Here is a 16,558-nt window from a genome sequence, read left to right as displayed (position 1 = left end):
TGGATGTATTGTATAAATGACTTGACTTTTGTGCTAAGTATATAAATGACCTGACTTTTCGGCTAAATATATATAACCTGATTTTTTGGCTAAGTATATAAATGACCTGATTTTTGGGATAGATATATAAATAACCAGATTTTTTTGCTAAGTATATAAATGGCCTGATTTTTGGGCTAAATATATAAATGACCTGATTTTTGGGATAAATATATATAACCTGATTTTTTGGCTAAGTATATAAATGACCTGATATTTGGGATAAATATATAATTCACCAGATTTTTTTGCTAAGTATATAAATGGCCTGATTTTTGGGCTAAATATATAAATGACCTGATTTTTGGGCTAACTATATAAATGACCTGGCTTTTGGGCTAAATACATAAATGACCTGACTTTTGGGCTAAATATGTAAATAACCTGATTTTTTTGCTAGGTATATAAATGACCTGACTATTAGGCTAAGTATATCAATGACCTGACTTTTGGGCTAAATATATAAATGACCTGACTTTTGGTCTAAATATATAAATGACCTGACTATTGGGCTAAATATATAAATGACCTGATTTTTGGGCTAAATATGTAAATAACCTGATTTTTTTACTAAGTATATAAATGACCTGATTTTTGGGCTAAATATATAAATGACCTGATTTTTGGGCTAAATATATAAATGACCTCACTTTTGGGCTAAATATATAAATTACTTAACTTTTGGGCTAAATATATAAATGACCTGACTATTGGGCTAAAGATATAAATAACCTGATTTTTTGCTAAATATATAAATGACCTGATTTTTGGGATAAATATATAAATGACCTGACTTTTGCGCTAAATACATAAATGACCTGACTTTTGGGCTACATACATAAATGACCTGACTTTTGGGCTAAATATATAAATGACCTGACGTTTGGGCTAAGTACATAAATCACCTGACTATTGGGATAATCACCTGACTATTGGGATAAGACAGAAGTCCTGTGATTAGTTAAGCCACACCCAGCCTAGATAAAGTTTTACCTTTTAAATGATATTTAATAGTTAAATATTAATAATAAATTATGAAATAAAAAGTCCGTTGGAATATCAAAAAGCCCGCTATTGCATTCCAGCCGTCAGATCGTGTGCATGCTGCATGCACTCTGCTTTACTGTGCTCTGTGTCTAGTGAGAGAAGCACAATTTTTGGGTGGAATATTGTTTATATTTTCTTTTTTAAATGAACGTTTCATGTTAGTTTAATGTTCTATGCTTCCGGTCTTTGTTTCGAACGTTTTACAACACTTTTCAAAGCGCAGTACCAGCTAATAAGCTAGATGTCACAGCATAAAATACAACATATTTTAATATGCGTTTTATATAGTATCGCCTAAAATATATCCGACAAGGTTGGTATTTTTATTTATTTATATTTTTAAAATAATGTATATCTATAGATATTTACACTAAATTACTTTTATAGAAAAATGTTATTATAAAATATAAAAATGCTTGGTATACAGTGTAATTAGTTTCACAATGAGCCTTGATAGAAGAAAGTCCAAAGTTAAAATAGATAAATGTTATTAACTTTCACACAAACACAACCAATTTTCTATATCATAAACAAACCAACAGACTAGAAGGAACTAAATTCAATATTAAAACATGATAAGGATAAATGAAGCGGCCACAAGGACTTCGGCACCTCGCCCCAAGTAGATCTATTGCACTCCTGTAATTTTTATAAATCAGCTTCAGGTTTGTAGTCAAATAGCTCCCAAATAGTCCCACAGCCTTTCCGTCAGCTCCATAGTGTAAATCTTGCTTGATTCCTATCCTAATCGCAAGAATCTCCACCTATACAAAAACATATAATGTGTTCTGCGGTCTCCTCTTCTTCCTGGAGTTGTCTGCAGTGTTTCTTCTGTCAGTACTAATGGAGGACTACACGAGTCCGACAAGGATCCTGGTTGTGTTTTTTTCTGGTTTTTTACCAGTAAATCTTTTGTAAATTTGTGGATGGCCCTTTTTTAAATCTCCATGTACCTCATGTCTGAGTTGTTCCAGTATATTTTTGATTAAGGATCCATTTTTGTGTGTGCTTTTTTGTGGCAAGGTGCTAGGGTTCAGGACCTAGGAAATTCATATTGACTCCTTTTTTGGCCATGTCCAGTTTCTCATTTCCTGTATGTCCTGAACGCCCAGGAACCATGCCAGGGTCAGGTCATCGGTGACTGCTGCCATGGATTCCATACAATTACATAAACTTTGTCTTTACCGCACATGAGGCTGTCTTCTTAAGTGCTGCCTGATGTCAGAGAAAATGGCGTTTTTTTTTTTTTAATTTTGCCTTTGTAACTACATCCAGCCACGTCTTCAGATTGGATAGTCCAACCCCCAATGGAGCCGAGCGGCCACCAGAGCCGACAGGAGGGCACCAAGAAAATGGCTAGTAATATTTTCCTAGTACATATTTTTATTTCTCTGCTGCAGTGTTCAATTGTTATGATTTCACATTAAAAAAAAAAAACCTAAGTGTAAAGTATTAGGATTCATCCTGAAGCTCCTGTGTTTCTACCCGATTTTGAGCCGTTATTATGCCAGTAGGAATTGGCAGACATTTCACGTAGTTTATTGCTTAATTTTTGACCAAGTGTTTGTTGGCCGGTTTAACTATTTTTTTTTTTTTTTTACCTTAAAACTCAATAAATTAACTGTAAACTACATTCATATTCAATTAATTATTTTTTTAATGTAAGGTCTTAGTTGAGATAAAAAGTCAGTGTCAGCGGGATTCGAACCCACGACCTTCGGTTAAATATGCTGCTCTACCACTTGAGCTATCGTGACTTCGATCCACTCGGACACTAACTTCCCATCTCAACCTCACCTTTTGAATTTTCCCCCCTTTTTGCCATTTTTCAAATGTGTAATCTATTTGATTCTCAGCGACAAATGAAATGACCATGGAGAGCTTTAGTGAAGATATACTTCATTTTAACTTATTAAATTCACTAGGTTTCGTGGTCCGCTTGACCAATTAATATCTTTCAATTAATTAAGGTTTTTAGTTGAGATGAAAAAGTCAATGTCATGAGCAGGATTCGAACCCACGACCTTCAACTTGATACGCCGCTACCACTTGAGCTATTGTGACTTTGATCCACTCAGACAACAACTCTCCATCTCAACTTATAACCATTTAAATTTTCCCTCCTTTTTGCCATTTTCATATGTTCATATTATTAGAATAATTCTAATTACAAAACAATTTCAACCGGTCTGATGATGAGCCAACCAACTAAAATATAGTAAAAGAAAGACATTGTTAAACTGGATCCTCAACTTTTCAACATCAAGGGCATGATTATTAGATGTTTTCTTGATTTAGCGATGATTGTCTACCTGACTCAGAATGTTTTATTAATTTGAAAAAGACGGTTCTCACAGATTGGTTTTGCAGAGATCCATATTTCGAGTATTAGTCTGATGATGAGCATGATTAGAACCATCCTTTTCAACTATTGACTCCTGCCATCAGCGTCCAACTTGTATTTCCATGGTATCTGGTTCTGGGTACGAATCCCGACGAAATGGTTGTAATGTGGTTTGACCCATTGTCTATGGCGCCCAATGGGCTTGACATTAGCTCCATCATGATCATTTTTTCTAAGCATATTTATGACAGACTACTTTTGGGTCCATGACCATATACCTGTCAGAAAGCAGACAATTTTTTTTAGTTTCTATATAAAGAGGAAGTAGGCACTAGATCAATTTTTTTTCTAATGTTATTGAATCCTGTTAATTTATTTTTTGCAAAAACTTCCATTGTTTTGTATCGTGCTGCTTGTTTCAACTTTTTTCTGCTAGTAAATTTTATTTATTATCATTACCTTGTAGTAAAATATTAAATCCTGTGTTTAATTGTGCTACTGTTGTTAATGCAAATTAATTTAAATTTTGCAAGATTTAAAGCGACCAAAGAAAAGTAGAGACTTATTGGTTTTGTGATGGGCTCGATACTCAGCATGGTCATTAGAATTTCTGATCCTTCCCAGGAAGACTAAAACATTTCTAGGATATTAAATTCACTAATTTCCTGGTCCGCTTGACCAATTAATATATTACAATTAATTAAGGTTTTTAGTTGAGATAAAAAAGTCAATGGCACGAGTGGGATTCGAACCCACGATCTTCAACTAGATACGTCGCTGCTCTACCACTTGAGCTATCGCGACCTTGACCCACTCGGACACTAACTTCCCATCTCAACCCCACCTTTTGAATTTTCCCTCCTTTTTGCCATTTTTCAAATGTCGTGTAATCGGATTTGATTCTCGGCTATAAATGAAATGGCCACGGAGAGCTTTAGTGAAGTATACTTCATTTTTAATTCATTAAATGCACTAATTTCCTGGTCCACTTGACCAATTAATATATTACAATTAATTAAGGTTTTTAGTTGCTCTCCGTGGCCATTTCATTTGTCGCCGAGAATCAAATCCGATTACACGACATTTGAAAAATGGCAAAAAGGAGGGAAAATTCAAAAAGTGGAGTTGAGTTGGGAAGTTAGTGTCCGAGTGGATCGAGGTAACGATAGCTCAAGTGGTAGAGCAGCGGCGTATCTAGCCAAAGATCGTGGGTTTGAATCCCGCTCGTGCCATTGACTTTTTTATCTCAACTAAAAACCTTAATTAATTGTAATTTCTAGGATATTTTATTACTGTTGTTTCATTCAAATCTAAGAAAAATTATGTTCTATACATAAAAAAAGTAAATTTTTGAAATCTTTTTGCTAATGGTAATGTAGATTGTGTTCTTTAAAAAAAAAAAAAAAAACCTTTTGTCTTGTTTCAGATGGGTTATGCGTATTGTGATAATAAGTTATTAAAGTATGACGAGGCGTGTTTGACAGTGAATAATTTTCAAACGAACATTATTAAGTTATCTAACGTCAGTTTGGAATGTTACGAGGTCTGTAAAAACAATTTTTCACCTGTATTCGATTTGCTTAAGCGCATAATTAATCTTTATTTTTATTTAATTTCAGTGTTTGCCGCAGCTTTTCCAGCACATCGTTCCCACCTCGTCCAAATCTATTATTTATTCGACAAGACATCCAACCGTTTTTAGTTTAATAGGCAAAAATATAAATTTCAAGTTAGCATAAGTAGATTATTTGAGATTTTCATTTTATTTTATTTAATCTTTTTTTTACAGTACAATTTTCACGTTTGAACAGCATGGCCATTACGGGCTCAATGTTTCGAAAAATGTTGACTACTATGTGATAACTCCTCCTCCTGAAAATGTTTATAAACGTAAACAATTTGAATATGCAAGATATTTTTTTTTTATATGTAGTTTTAATATATTTTATTTTTTGTAGCGCTGTGGAGTGCTGGTATTTTACTACTCGTCATATTTTTATTATACGTGATAGGCGCTTGTAAATCGTTTTATTCTCGCCTTTACTCCATGATAGTCCGGCCGAGCGTTATTATAAGAGATGCTGAAAATGTAATTATTGCAATTTGTAAGAATGATTTTTTTTTCTGTCCCGTAAAAAAAAATCATGAATTTGTTTCTCAGGACTTGGGAGTTTCAAGAATGTTCGACTCAACCCCGCTTATTAGCACGTCTTCAATTCCGGAAAGTAGTAACAGACGAAACGCTTCCGTGGATACGTTCAGAGGGTAAAACATAAAAATAAAGTTAGCTAGAATTCATACTTGAACACCTGGGCCGCTGAATATGGGCTTGAATGTAGCCAAAGTCCCAGGCTATTTTTATATCCAGTTCTTTCCTCCAATCTAAATCTTCTATCATTTACGATTAACAATTTTCATTTTTTTTGCTTCTGTCCCACCATCAAGAACCTTAGGATTATCCTTGATCAAGCCTCATCCCAAATTTCCTGCCGCTGCTTCTCGCACTGCTGAAAATGAGTTTAACTTGAATGTAAAAAAATTCCACATTTTATAGTCAATTATAAATTTTTCTTTTTCATAGTAGAGTATTTCCATTTTGTATGTATTTTTGTAGACAGATCTAATCTTATCAGGCTAGAATCTTTGTAAATTCATTGTATTGACAATTAATTATTCAAGTCCAATTTTTTTTTTTTAATTCATTCATAAATTTTGAATTGTAATTTTATTTTTTAGCATTACTATAGTCCTGATGCTTTTTGTCAATTATGGTGGAGGCAAATATTGGATATTTCAACATGCTGAATGGAATGGGATGACTATTGCCGATTTAATTTTCCCATGGTAAAAACTTAAACTGGTTGTAATTATTTTTATAATTTATTTAAAATAATATTTCCCTCTAAGGTTCGCCTGGATCATGGGCGTTAGCATCGTTTTGTCTATATCCAGTCAACTGAGACGGACGGTGCCCCGATCGGCAATCTTTAGCAAAGTTCTTCTCAGAAGCTTATTGCTAATTGTTATCGGGCTTGCACTGAATTCTTTCAATAATAACAACGTGAACAAATTGCGATTTCCGGGCGTTTTACAGAGACTTGGACTGTCTTATTTTATAGTTGCTTCTCTTGAGACGATGTTTTTACAAGCGCAGAATTACAATGTGAGTTTATTTTCAATATTTTTCTTTCAATTAAAAAAAAAATTACTTAGAGCGTTTAATTTTAGTTGACAAGTCGATTGAGTCATATCAACGATATAATAAATGGCTGGGTACAATGGGTCTTCATCATGACGCTTGTCGGTATTCACAGCTACATTACATTTAACGTTGAAGTGCCTAATTGCCCCAAGGGTTACCTTGGACCGGGAGGACTTCACGATAACAAAATCGCTATGAACTGTACTGGTGGAGTAGCAGGATATATCGATAGGATGCTTTTTGGGACACAGCACTTATATCAACATCCGACTCTTGCGAAAGTTTATTTTACCCATCAGCCCTTTGATCCAGAAGGCAAGTTTCATTGTATATAATTTTATTTTATCGTATAGAATATGTGTTGAATATTTCACAGATTTTAAGGTAAAATTTGGCAGCATAATAAACATAGCTTTTTACAGGACTTTTAGGAACTTTAAACATGGCATTTACTGTATTCCTTGGAACAATTGCTGGTAAAATTTTATTATATTTTGGCAACCAAATAACAGGACCTCCAGTAAGGTGGATGGCATTATCAGCATTGTGTGTAAGTTTAAAAAAAAAAAAAACGCTATTTTTTGTGGTCTGCTTGACCAATTAATATCATTCAATTAATTAAGGTCAGTGTCACGAGTGGGATTTGAACCCACGAGCTTCGGCTAGATTCACCACTACTCTACCACTCGGACACTAACTTCCCATCTCAACCCCACTTTTTGAATTTAACATCCTTTTTGCCATTTTTCAAATGTGTAATCTATTTGATTCTCGGCGACAAGTGAAATGGCCATTGAGAGCTTTAGTGAAGGTATACTTCATTTTAACACTAGTTTTCGTGGTCCGCTTGACCAATTAATATATTACAATTAATTAAGGTTTTAAGTTGAGATAAAAAAAGTCAGTGTCACGAGCGGGATTCGAACCCACGACCTTTGGCTAGATACGCCGCTGCTGTACCACATGAGCTGTCGTGACCTCGATCCACTCGGACACTAACTTCCCATCTCAACCCCACCTTTTGAATTTTCCCTCCTTTTTGCCATTTTTCAAATGTCGTGTAATCTATTTGATTCTATTGACAAGTGAAATGGCCATGGAGAGCTTTAGTGAAGTACTTTATTTTAATTAATTGAATTCACTATTTTTCATGGTCTGCATGACCAATTAATATCATTCACTTAATTAAGGTTTTAAGTTGAGATAAAAAGGTCGTGGGTTTGAATCCCGCTCATGACACTGACTTTTTTATCTCAACTTAAAACCTTAATTAATTGGAAAAAAAATTAATTTTTAATTTATTTTTCTCATTCCAAAGGGTTCTTTTGCACTGATACTTTCAAATGCTTCGAAGGAAGGCGGTGTCATTCCAATTAATAAAAACCTATGGTCTCTTTCTTTTGTATTCGCCACGTCCTGCCTTGCGTTCTTCACTCTCTGTATTCTTTACATGATAGTCGATTATTTTAAAAATTGGAACGGCTCGCCATTTATTCAAGCGGGTAAGTGTTCGTCGTGTTTTTGTAAATTGGATAAGTACAATGAGTTGTTTCAGGGAAGAACTCTATTCTTTTGTACATCGGGTCCGAAGTGACGAAAAGAAGCATACCGTGGAACTGGACCCCAATTTCAATGTTGGATCACTCGGCAATTTTATACATGAATATTTGGTCGACGGCATTATGGATTCTTATCGCTATTTTTCTCAACAACAATAACATTTACTTAACTATATAAATGTTATTTAGTGTCACAGGTTGTTCATTTCGTACATATATGAAATGTTATACTATTGAACTGTACTATTTTTGATTTAATTATTTATATATAAATAATACTTTTTTTTTAAAATTGTAGTATGAAGAGAAATAGTTATGTTAAATACAATTAATTATTACAATCATACAAAAACTTGTAAATGATGACTTTATTTTTTTGAACTTTCCCATTAATGTTAAGGTGCGTCTGCAGTCACAACCTTTTAGGCATTGTCATGGCGCTCATCACTGTAAGGTAAAGGTCCCGGGTTCGAATCCAGTGGCCCTGCATTCGAACCCAATATTTACAAATGGGCTTTTTTTTAAACACAACCCCTGATATGATCTCTGCATTTGCGAATCCTTGTTTAAAAAATAATAATAATAATAAGTGTGTAGAGATTAGTGACCGTTAATCGATAGTTATTCAGACATCATGGGTTGTGGACCGCATCTCACGATATCTGAATAATAATAAGGTTAAATGTATATTGCTTTCATATTAAGCAGCATAAAGATGAAATTGGGAGACATTAAGAACTATTTGAAAATCACTTAGAAACATGGAAAAGAGTAAAGGTCCGATAATAAAGCCTTGAGGTACACCAGCTCTAAATGAGAGAGAAGAGGAGATAGAATTTGAAGCTTTAACTATCTGTGTTCTGTTGGACAGATAGGAGGAAATGAGATTTGAAGCAGTAGATTGCAAAAGCATACAAATCTGGGCTCTAGTTATAATAATAATTAAATTCACTAATTTCGTGGTCCGCTTGACCAATTAATATATTACAATTAATTAAGGTTTTTAGTTGAGATAAAAAAAGTCAATGGCACGAGCGGGATTTGAACCCACGATCTTCGGCTTGATACGCCGCTGCTCTACCACTTGAGCTATCGTGACCTCGATCCACTCGGACACCAACTTCCTATCTCAACTGCGGCGTATCAAGACGAAGATCGTGGGTTCGAATCTCGCTCGTGCCATTGACTTTTTTATCTCAACTAAAAACCTTAATTAATTGTAATATAATATTAATGTTTTAAATCTGGTTTTTCACTGTTCCAACTGCTATGCAGTTTTACTTTCTTGTGTTTTTATTTTTTTATCTTGTTATTTCACCCCGAGGGTTTCACTTTTTTCTGAAAAAAAAGAAAAAATATAAAAACAGTGTGGCGCCCGACCGATTATTTTACTTTTGGAGACGAAGCGGCCACAGGGAAAAAAAATCTCCATTGAGCTCTAGGTACCCGGCAACCGGCTGAATTGCCAACGATCCGGCGAGGAACCGGTAACAAGTTTTCAGTGTTCCAACCATTATATATATTTTGACAAAAAAAATTTTTTTTTGAAATAGTGAACAAAAAAACATGTTTTTGAAGTGTAGAAAATAGAAAGTTTTGTTTTATGCAAATTAAAAAAAATATATATATGCATACATACATTGTAAAGCTATGCAGTAATTATATTTGATATTTACTATATTAAATGTAATATTTATGAATGGAGAAACACCCCTGTATCCCTTAAAATCAGAACAGGGGACCCAACAACTGTCTCTTTATGCTAGATGCTGTCTACTCGCTCCTTGTAAAGGGCTAAGGAGGTTTGAAGCTTTAAATCATACCAGTATGAAGCTAAGTAAATAAAAATATATAAAAAAAGGAAAGCAATAAAAATTTGAATGACATTTGTATTATTGTCTTACATGTGTTTATTAGAAAATATAATTTTCTTAGTGGTTTTCAGTGTCCCAACTAATATGAACATTTTGACAAAAACGAAATATTATTTTTAAAATAATTCAACAACAAAACATGTTTTTCGTGTGTAGCAAATAGTATAGTTTTGTTTTATGCAAATTTAAAAACAAATATATGCGTACATACACTGTAAAACAAAACAAAAATTTGACAAACAAAATATGAACTATTATTTTGAAATATTTAAACATAAAAAAATAGTTTAAGCAGATTAAAGAAGATTAAATTGCTTGTAATTATGTAACATTCATTAGGAGATTAAAAAAAATTTTATGCAAATTTAAATATTTTGGAAAAAAGGCTACTAGATATTTAAAATGTAAAAGAAAATCTGCGTGACTTTGATATGATTTATAATTTGTCGATATAGTGTACGCAGAATAGTATATTTTATTGTAATATCGTTGCATAAATTAATTATTTTTATTTTTTAAATATATTCTACCTGATAATCCGAAAAAGCCAACTGATTCTTAACGATTCCTCCTGTAACCCTGTGTATGAACCATAGTTGAGGTTTTGTCATACTGTTTTGTTTTCTTTTATGTTGTTTGGTCGATAGGAGTTAAAGTGACTAGTTGAAAAACAATAAAAACTTGAATAAACTACATATTTTCTAGTCAATATATTATAAAACATTATGGGGTAAGTTGAATGTATTCTTTTTGTTTTACTATCTTTTATGGTTTAATTTTTAGGATTTTATAGTAATTACTAACATAAGTTTATTTTTCATTACTGGCATTATTAGCAACATTTCAAAACAAAAACTAGGTAAAATTTAAAAAATAGGCATGATCTTTATATATACTCAAAGTCAAAATAAATTTTTGTTTATTTTCCATGATAAAGATTAACTTATATACCTATATATTATGTTAATAATCCTTTTACAGACTTTAGATTAAAAATATTAAAAAAATATGTTCAATTTTGTCATTTTCATAGACAACTTCTTGAAAATGTTCTTTTCAATTAATTAAGGTTTTGGTGGAGACAAAAAAGTCAGTGTCACAAGCAGGATTCGAACCCACGACCTTCGGCTAGATACACCGCTGCTATATCGCTTGACCTATCATGACTTCGATCCACTCGAACAATGGGAAGTTAGTGTCCGAGTGGATCGAGGTAACGATAGTTCAAGTGGTAGAGCAGCGGCGTATTAAGCTGAAGATCGTGGGTTCGAATCCCGCTCGTGACACTGAATTTTTTATCTCAACTAAAAACCTTAATTAATTGAATGTTATTTTGTACATTGTGTGTATGTTTTATGTGCTTACATGTACGAATCCAAGTGTTCGAAAAAAATTTCTTTAATTTAATTGGTACAATGTGTGTTTATATTCATTATAAATTTATTTTAGTTTTTCTTTTTCATTGGTAGTTTAATTTAAATTATAAGTTTATCGCTTATATTATGCTCTCATAGTCAACTTAGCCATTATGTTCATGTCCAATAGTGGTTAAAGAAAATTATATATTAATCCATTTATGTTTAGAGGTCTAATTGACCATTTTAATTATTTCAATTAATTATTAGTTTTGTGTAAAGTCTCGGTTGAGATGAAAAAGTCAGTGTCATGAGCGGGACTCGAACCCACGATCTTTGGCTAGATACGCCGCTGCTCTACCACTTGAGCTATACTGACCTCGATCCACTCGGACAACTCCCCATCTCAACGTACAACCTTTCGAATTTTCCGTCCTCTTAGCAATTTTTCAGAGTGGGTTTGTGGGTTCAGCGGCGTATTGAGCCGAAGGTCGTGGGTTCAAGTCCCGCACGTGACACTGACTTTTTCATCTCAACCAACACCTTACATAAATAGAATAATTAATGGAAATGATATATTATAATTATTTTGTACTAATCCATATTTGTTTAGTGGTCATAATTGACTGTATTAATTATTTCAATTAATTGTTCTTTTTATCTAAGGTCTTGGTTGAAAAAGAAAGTGTCATGAGGGGGATTCAAACCCACGACCTTCGGCTAGATACGCCGCTGCTCTACCACTCGAGCTATTGTGACTTCGCTTCCCATCTCAACCCCACCTTTTGAATTTTCCCTACTTTTCTTGAAAAAGTTAATTGGTTTTTTAATTTGTTTCCTTGATGAAACAATAAATTTAAGTAAAAAATTATTTACTTTTTTCTTATCAAAATCGTGGTGTTCAGAAGATCTCACTGAGACAACAGATGCTTTGACCAATGACAGATATTACAAGTCTCAAGTCCTAGGGGGTCATGTTTTACTTGGTTGGTCTACAGAGGTCTAAAAAAGTAAAGGTCTTATAATAAAGCCTTGAGGTACACCAGCTCTAAATGAGAGATAATAGTAGGTAGAATTGGAAGCTTTAACTATCCGATTTCTGTCAGACAGATAAGAGGAAATGATATTGAAGCAGTAAATATGCAAAAGCATCTAGTTATAATATTAATAATGTTTTAAATGTGGTTTATCATTGTTCCAACTCGTAGTCAAAATCGTAGTTTTATATTGAGATCTCGCCCAGACAGATGCATTGGCCAATGACAGACATTAAGTTTCAAGTCCTAGGGTGTCATGCTTTACCTGGTTGGTCTACAGAGCCTATTATAGTCTATTGTATGAATAAAATGTTGATAACTTTGGAAAATGTCAAAATGCGACAAAACGCCAAAATTTGGATTTTTCTAGTCTTCTAATTTCTCGATTTTTTACATTTGTTAACCTTTTCTTATGGTATAAACTGTTTATTCTGCCTACTCTAACTAACAGAAGGTATTGTATAAATAGAACGTTGATAACTTTGGAAAATGTTAAAATGCGACAAAACGCCAAAATTTGGATGTTTCTCATCTTCTAATTTATTGATTTTTTTACATTTGTTAACCTTTTCTTATGGTATAAACTGTTTATTCTGCCTAGTCTAACAGAAGGAACTGTATAAATAAAACGTTGATAACTTTAGAAAATGTCAAAATGAGGCAAAACGCCAAAATTTGGATTTATCTCATCTTCTAATTTATTGACTTTTTACATTTGTTAACTGTTTCTTATGGTATAAACTGTTCATATCCTCAGTACAATATGAATAAAATGTTTATATCTTTGGAAGATTGCAAAATGTGGCACGTATGGGGTGTTTTTTTTAGGACAGACACAAGCATTCAAGAGAATTTGGCATTTGAAAATTCTCTTCAGACTAAAACGGTCCAATCAGTATTGCCCAATCCTTAATCTAATTGGTCACTGCGTCAAAGTGGCAACGAGTACCCAAAAATAGAATGGATCCAAGCTGGTGTACCACAAGGATACATTCTTAGTCCCATCCATTTTGTTTATGCTGCCAATTTCTTCCAACTATCTTGTCAACCTGTCAAGCAAAAAATACTGCATGTACAAAACCGAGTCTCATATTTGCCACTGCATCCAGGAAAACCAATAGTTTATCAAAGATTGGTGCAAAAAATGTAAAATGAAATTGAAAGAAAATAACTGCACCCTAAAACACTTTTTTGTAAAAAAAAAAAAAAAAAAAAAAAAAAAAACGCCCTAGACTATAAGCTAACTACAAAAAATTACTGGCATCCTACAAGTTACGTTTACACTCAAATGTCAAACCTGCCTACCAGTGTACAAAACACTCATCACGCCAATTTTACGTAGGCTGAGGGCCAAATCATCCAGCATCCAACAAATTCAATCTTTTCAATCTAAAGTTATCCGTCGTATCTTCATTGCTCCCTTCATCATAAAGATATTAAAATTCCTTTTGTGAAAGGTCTTATCTGAAAATGCTTCTTCAATTTCCAGCCTAAATCATCCCTCCAACCTAACCCACTAGCTTCAAAAATGGCGATGGCCTTGTGACTTCTATCTTAACCGACCCAATTAAGTAAAAGAGCATTCCAGCAGAATCCTCACGTGAGCTGAAGCAGCAAGAACTAAGAAGACTTCTTGGAACAAAACAGACAAACAGAACAAAAATAATAATTCATCATTTTTGCACATTTGGACCAGAACTGTGTGGCACCAATCCATCCAATATCCAACCCATACAAGCACTCAAACCAAAAATCCTCTGAATAATTCTCCAAGCTTCCTACTCCTCTAACTTCAACTTACCTTTGTTCAAGACTTCCCGGAGTTTCACCCCCTTCCGTTCAAGCCCTCTCTTTTATCTCACAACCTTTCAATATTCTACGACGCTTTATCCTCCCCCTTTCTTTCAGCTGTCAGAGTATCAGCCAAGACTGGTTTCTCAAGATTTGTCCTCAATGATCAGCACAAATTGTCTGAACACTCCATGATACAAACAATATACAATATAAATACATTATATTTTCTTGTATTCTAGTCTTTACCTTTTGTGCCCTCGTTTTCAGATTTTAAAGGTTTGGTGGTTCACAGTGAATTAACCGGAAATTATTTATCACTGTCATTTATGATGATTTGTCAACTCATGCTGGAATCTTTATCAAATAAAAAACTGAGTTATCTCTAAGACACTAATGTGATAATTATTTTGTCTGAATTTTTTTAAATTAAATAACGTTTGGTAAAAAAAAAATAATAATGGAGCGATTATTTTCATTTTATTCTTCAAATCAATTTTCTTTATGTAAGATGCGGTCTGATGTAGGTTGCAGAAAAACATTTTCTTTATCGTGCCAAGTTTTGATCTTTATTGACAACATCTTCAGGGCCTGGGATTTACATAGTTTAAATTTAACAAATACATGTAGGATGTGAAAAAAATGAATTTATATGATGCAAAATATATTTTTTATATTCAATCAAAGTATTTCTACTCACTCAAAGTGTTTGTTTTCTGCATTTTATGTTTATATACGTTGGCTTTTGAAGGGGGGAAGGAAGTCGGTATAGAAAGAGATTTTTGTATGAGTCGGCTTGTTTGAGGTAAAAGGAGCTGACGAAGGGAAAAAAAAACGGTAATGGTTCGGCCAGATTGAATATAAAAATTATTTTTTGCATTGTATAAACTCACTTTTTTCCACATCCTACATGTATTTGTTAAATGTAAACAATTTTTGTAAATCCCAGGCCCTGAAGATGATCTCGATAAAGATCGAAACGTTGGCTCGATAAAGAAAATGTTTTTCTGAAACCTACATCACACCAGATCGCATCTCACGATTAACAAATAACGATCGACTAACGGTCACTAATCACCACACATTTCATGTAATTGTTCATGATTTTAATTTAGACCATTTACTCTTTTTTCTAGGTCAGAGGCGAACATTATGGATATTGTCGCAAAGGAGGAAGCTGTGGCGGAGTTGAGGAAGAAAGCTTTCCAGGAGGAGCTTGTCGACCTGATGGAAAGGGGCGAAGAAGCGAGGAAAATAGAGGAAGACATGAACCGCTTCTCGATCGCTGAAGACCTAAGCGTATATAGGCAGTTTAAAATTCGGCCCGACATCGAAAACAGGTTCGGAATATTATCACAGTTGAAAATTTACAATTAAAAATTGATCATTACTAGGTTTCAATCTGGCTACGTAAGAGAAGAAATACAAGATGTGCTTCATACTATGTTGAAAGATAAGAATTTTTCCGAACAGGACCCTGGCGAATTGACAAAATTAATAGCGAATACTATTCGAAACAGGATCGGAGGTAAAATATTTGATATAAACTATTAAGCACAATTTTTTATTATTATTATTTTTTTAAACCTTAGGCTCAGGCAAATTATACAACCGTTATAAATTAGTCGTTCATGTCGTTCTGGGAGAGCATAAAGGAGCGGGCGTTAAAAGTGGCGCAAGGTGCCTTTGGGATCCGGAATGTGACACATGTGTTACGGAAAATTTCTTAAATGTAATGATCATAAATTTCACTCTGTTTGACAATAAAAAAAAATTGTTTGTATTTTTCAGGACAATATGTTTTGCGTAGCTACAGTTTTTGGAATATTGTTCTACTGAGAAAATTACCAGTTGATTATTATTGTGATATGAATGGCACAATTTTCTTTGATAATTGTCATGTTTTATAAATAAATTTGATAGCCAAAGATTATCGAATATATTTTATCATAGTTAATTAACTTTAACTATTTTCTTATCTGAATGACTCATGGCTTTTTTGTATTTATTTTCTAATTAAACTTACGAAGCAAAATCACAATGAATAATTTTTTTTTACTAGTGACAATTTCTGTAGCTCGATCATCTCTGGTCATTCTGTTCTTGCACATTTTGTCTCAGGAGTATTTAAACGAAAATTCCAATTTATCAAATAGTACAGTCCATTCATTGAAAATAGTGCAGATCGACCAGACTATCAGGTATGATTATGCTACTGGATCACCTCGCACACAGCACAATTTTTTTCTCAATAAGTTATTATAATGTATTTGTACATTAGAGTTGTGTAAATATAACAATTATTTTTGA

The 16,558-nt window shown here is 33.4% G+C and overlaps 2 protein-coding genes across 3 annotated transcripts; both read left to right on the top strand.

Moving 5' to 3' along the window:
• The first annotated feature begins 1,163 nt into the window (after positions 1 to 1,163).
• On the top strand, positions 1,164 to 8,512 carry LOC106664032 (heparan-alpha-glucosaminide N-acetyltransferase-like). Its single transcript, XM_014389393.2, has 12 exons — positions 1,164 to 1,399; positions 4,857 to 4,973; positions 5,050 to 5,159; positions 5,220 to 5,320; positions 5,389 to 5,519; positions 5,592 to 5,695; positions 6,167 to 6,274; positions 6,338 to 6,593; positions 6,659 to 6,947; positions 7,055 to 7,182; positions 7,951 to 8,134; positions 8,188 to 8,512. The coding sequence occupies exons 2-12, from the start codon at positions 4,857 to 4,859 to the stop codon at positions 8,367 to 8,369; spliced, it is 1,710 nt and encodes a 569-aa protein (XP_014244879.1). The 5' UTR covers positions 1,164 to 1,399; the 3' UTR covers positions 8,370 to 8,512.
• Positions 8,513 to 10,662: 2,150 nt separating this feature from the next.
• On the top strand, positions 10,663 to 16,558 carry LOC106664042 (tctex1 domain-containing protein 2-like). Of its 2 annotated transcripts, XM_014389411.2 has the most exons (5): positions 10,663 to 10,795; positions 15,385 to 15,588; positions 15,643 to 15,776; positions 15,841 to 15,980; positions 16,040 to 16,558. In XM_014389411.2, the coding sequence occupies exons 1-5, from the start codon at positions 10,791 to 10,793 to the stop codon at positions 16,085 to 16,087; spliced, it is 531 nt and encodes a 176-aa protein (XP_014244897.1). In that variant the 5' UTR covers positions 10,663 to 10,790; the 3' UTR covers positions 16,088 to 16,558. The 2 variants fall into 2 exon arrangements, with proteins under 2 accessions (XP_014244897.1, XP_024082429.1); XM_024226661.1 differs by having other exon boundaries at positions 15,841 to 16,558.

This window comes from Cimex lectularius, unplaced genomic scaffold (assembly GCF_000648675.2).
Source record: "Cimex lectularius strain Harlan isolate CLEC.00 unplaced genomic scaffold, Clec_2.1 scaffold26, whole genome shotgun sequence".
In the NCBI taxonomy this organism is placed as follows: domain Eukaryota; kingdom Metazoa; phylum Arthropoda; class Insecta; order Hemiptera; family Cimicidae; genus Cimex; species Cimex lectularius.
Note: the sequence above shows the minus strand (reverse complement) of the source record. Positions and strands in the feature narration are given on the sequence as shown.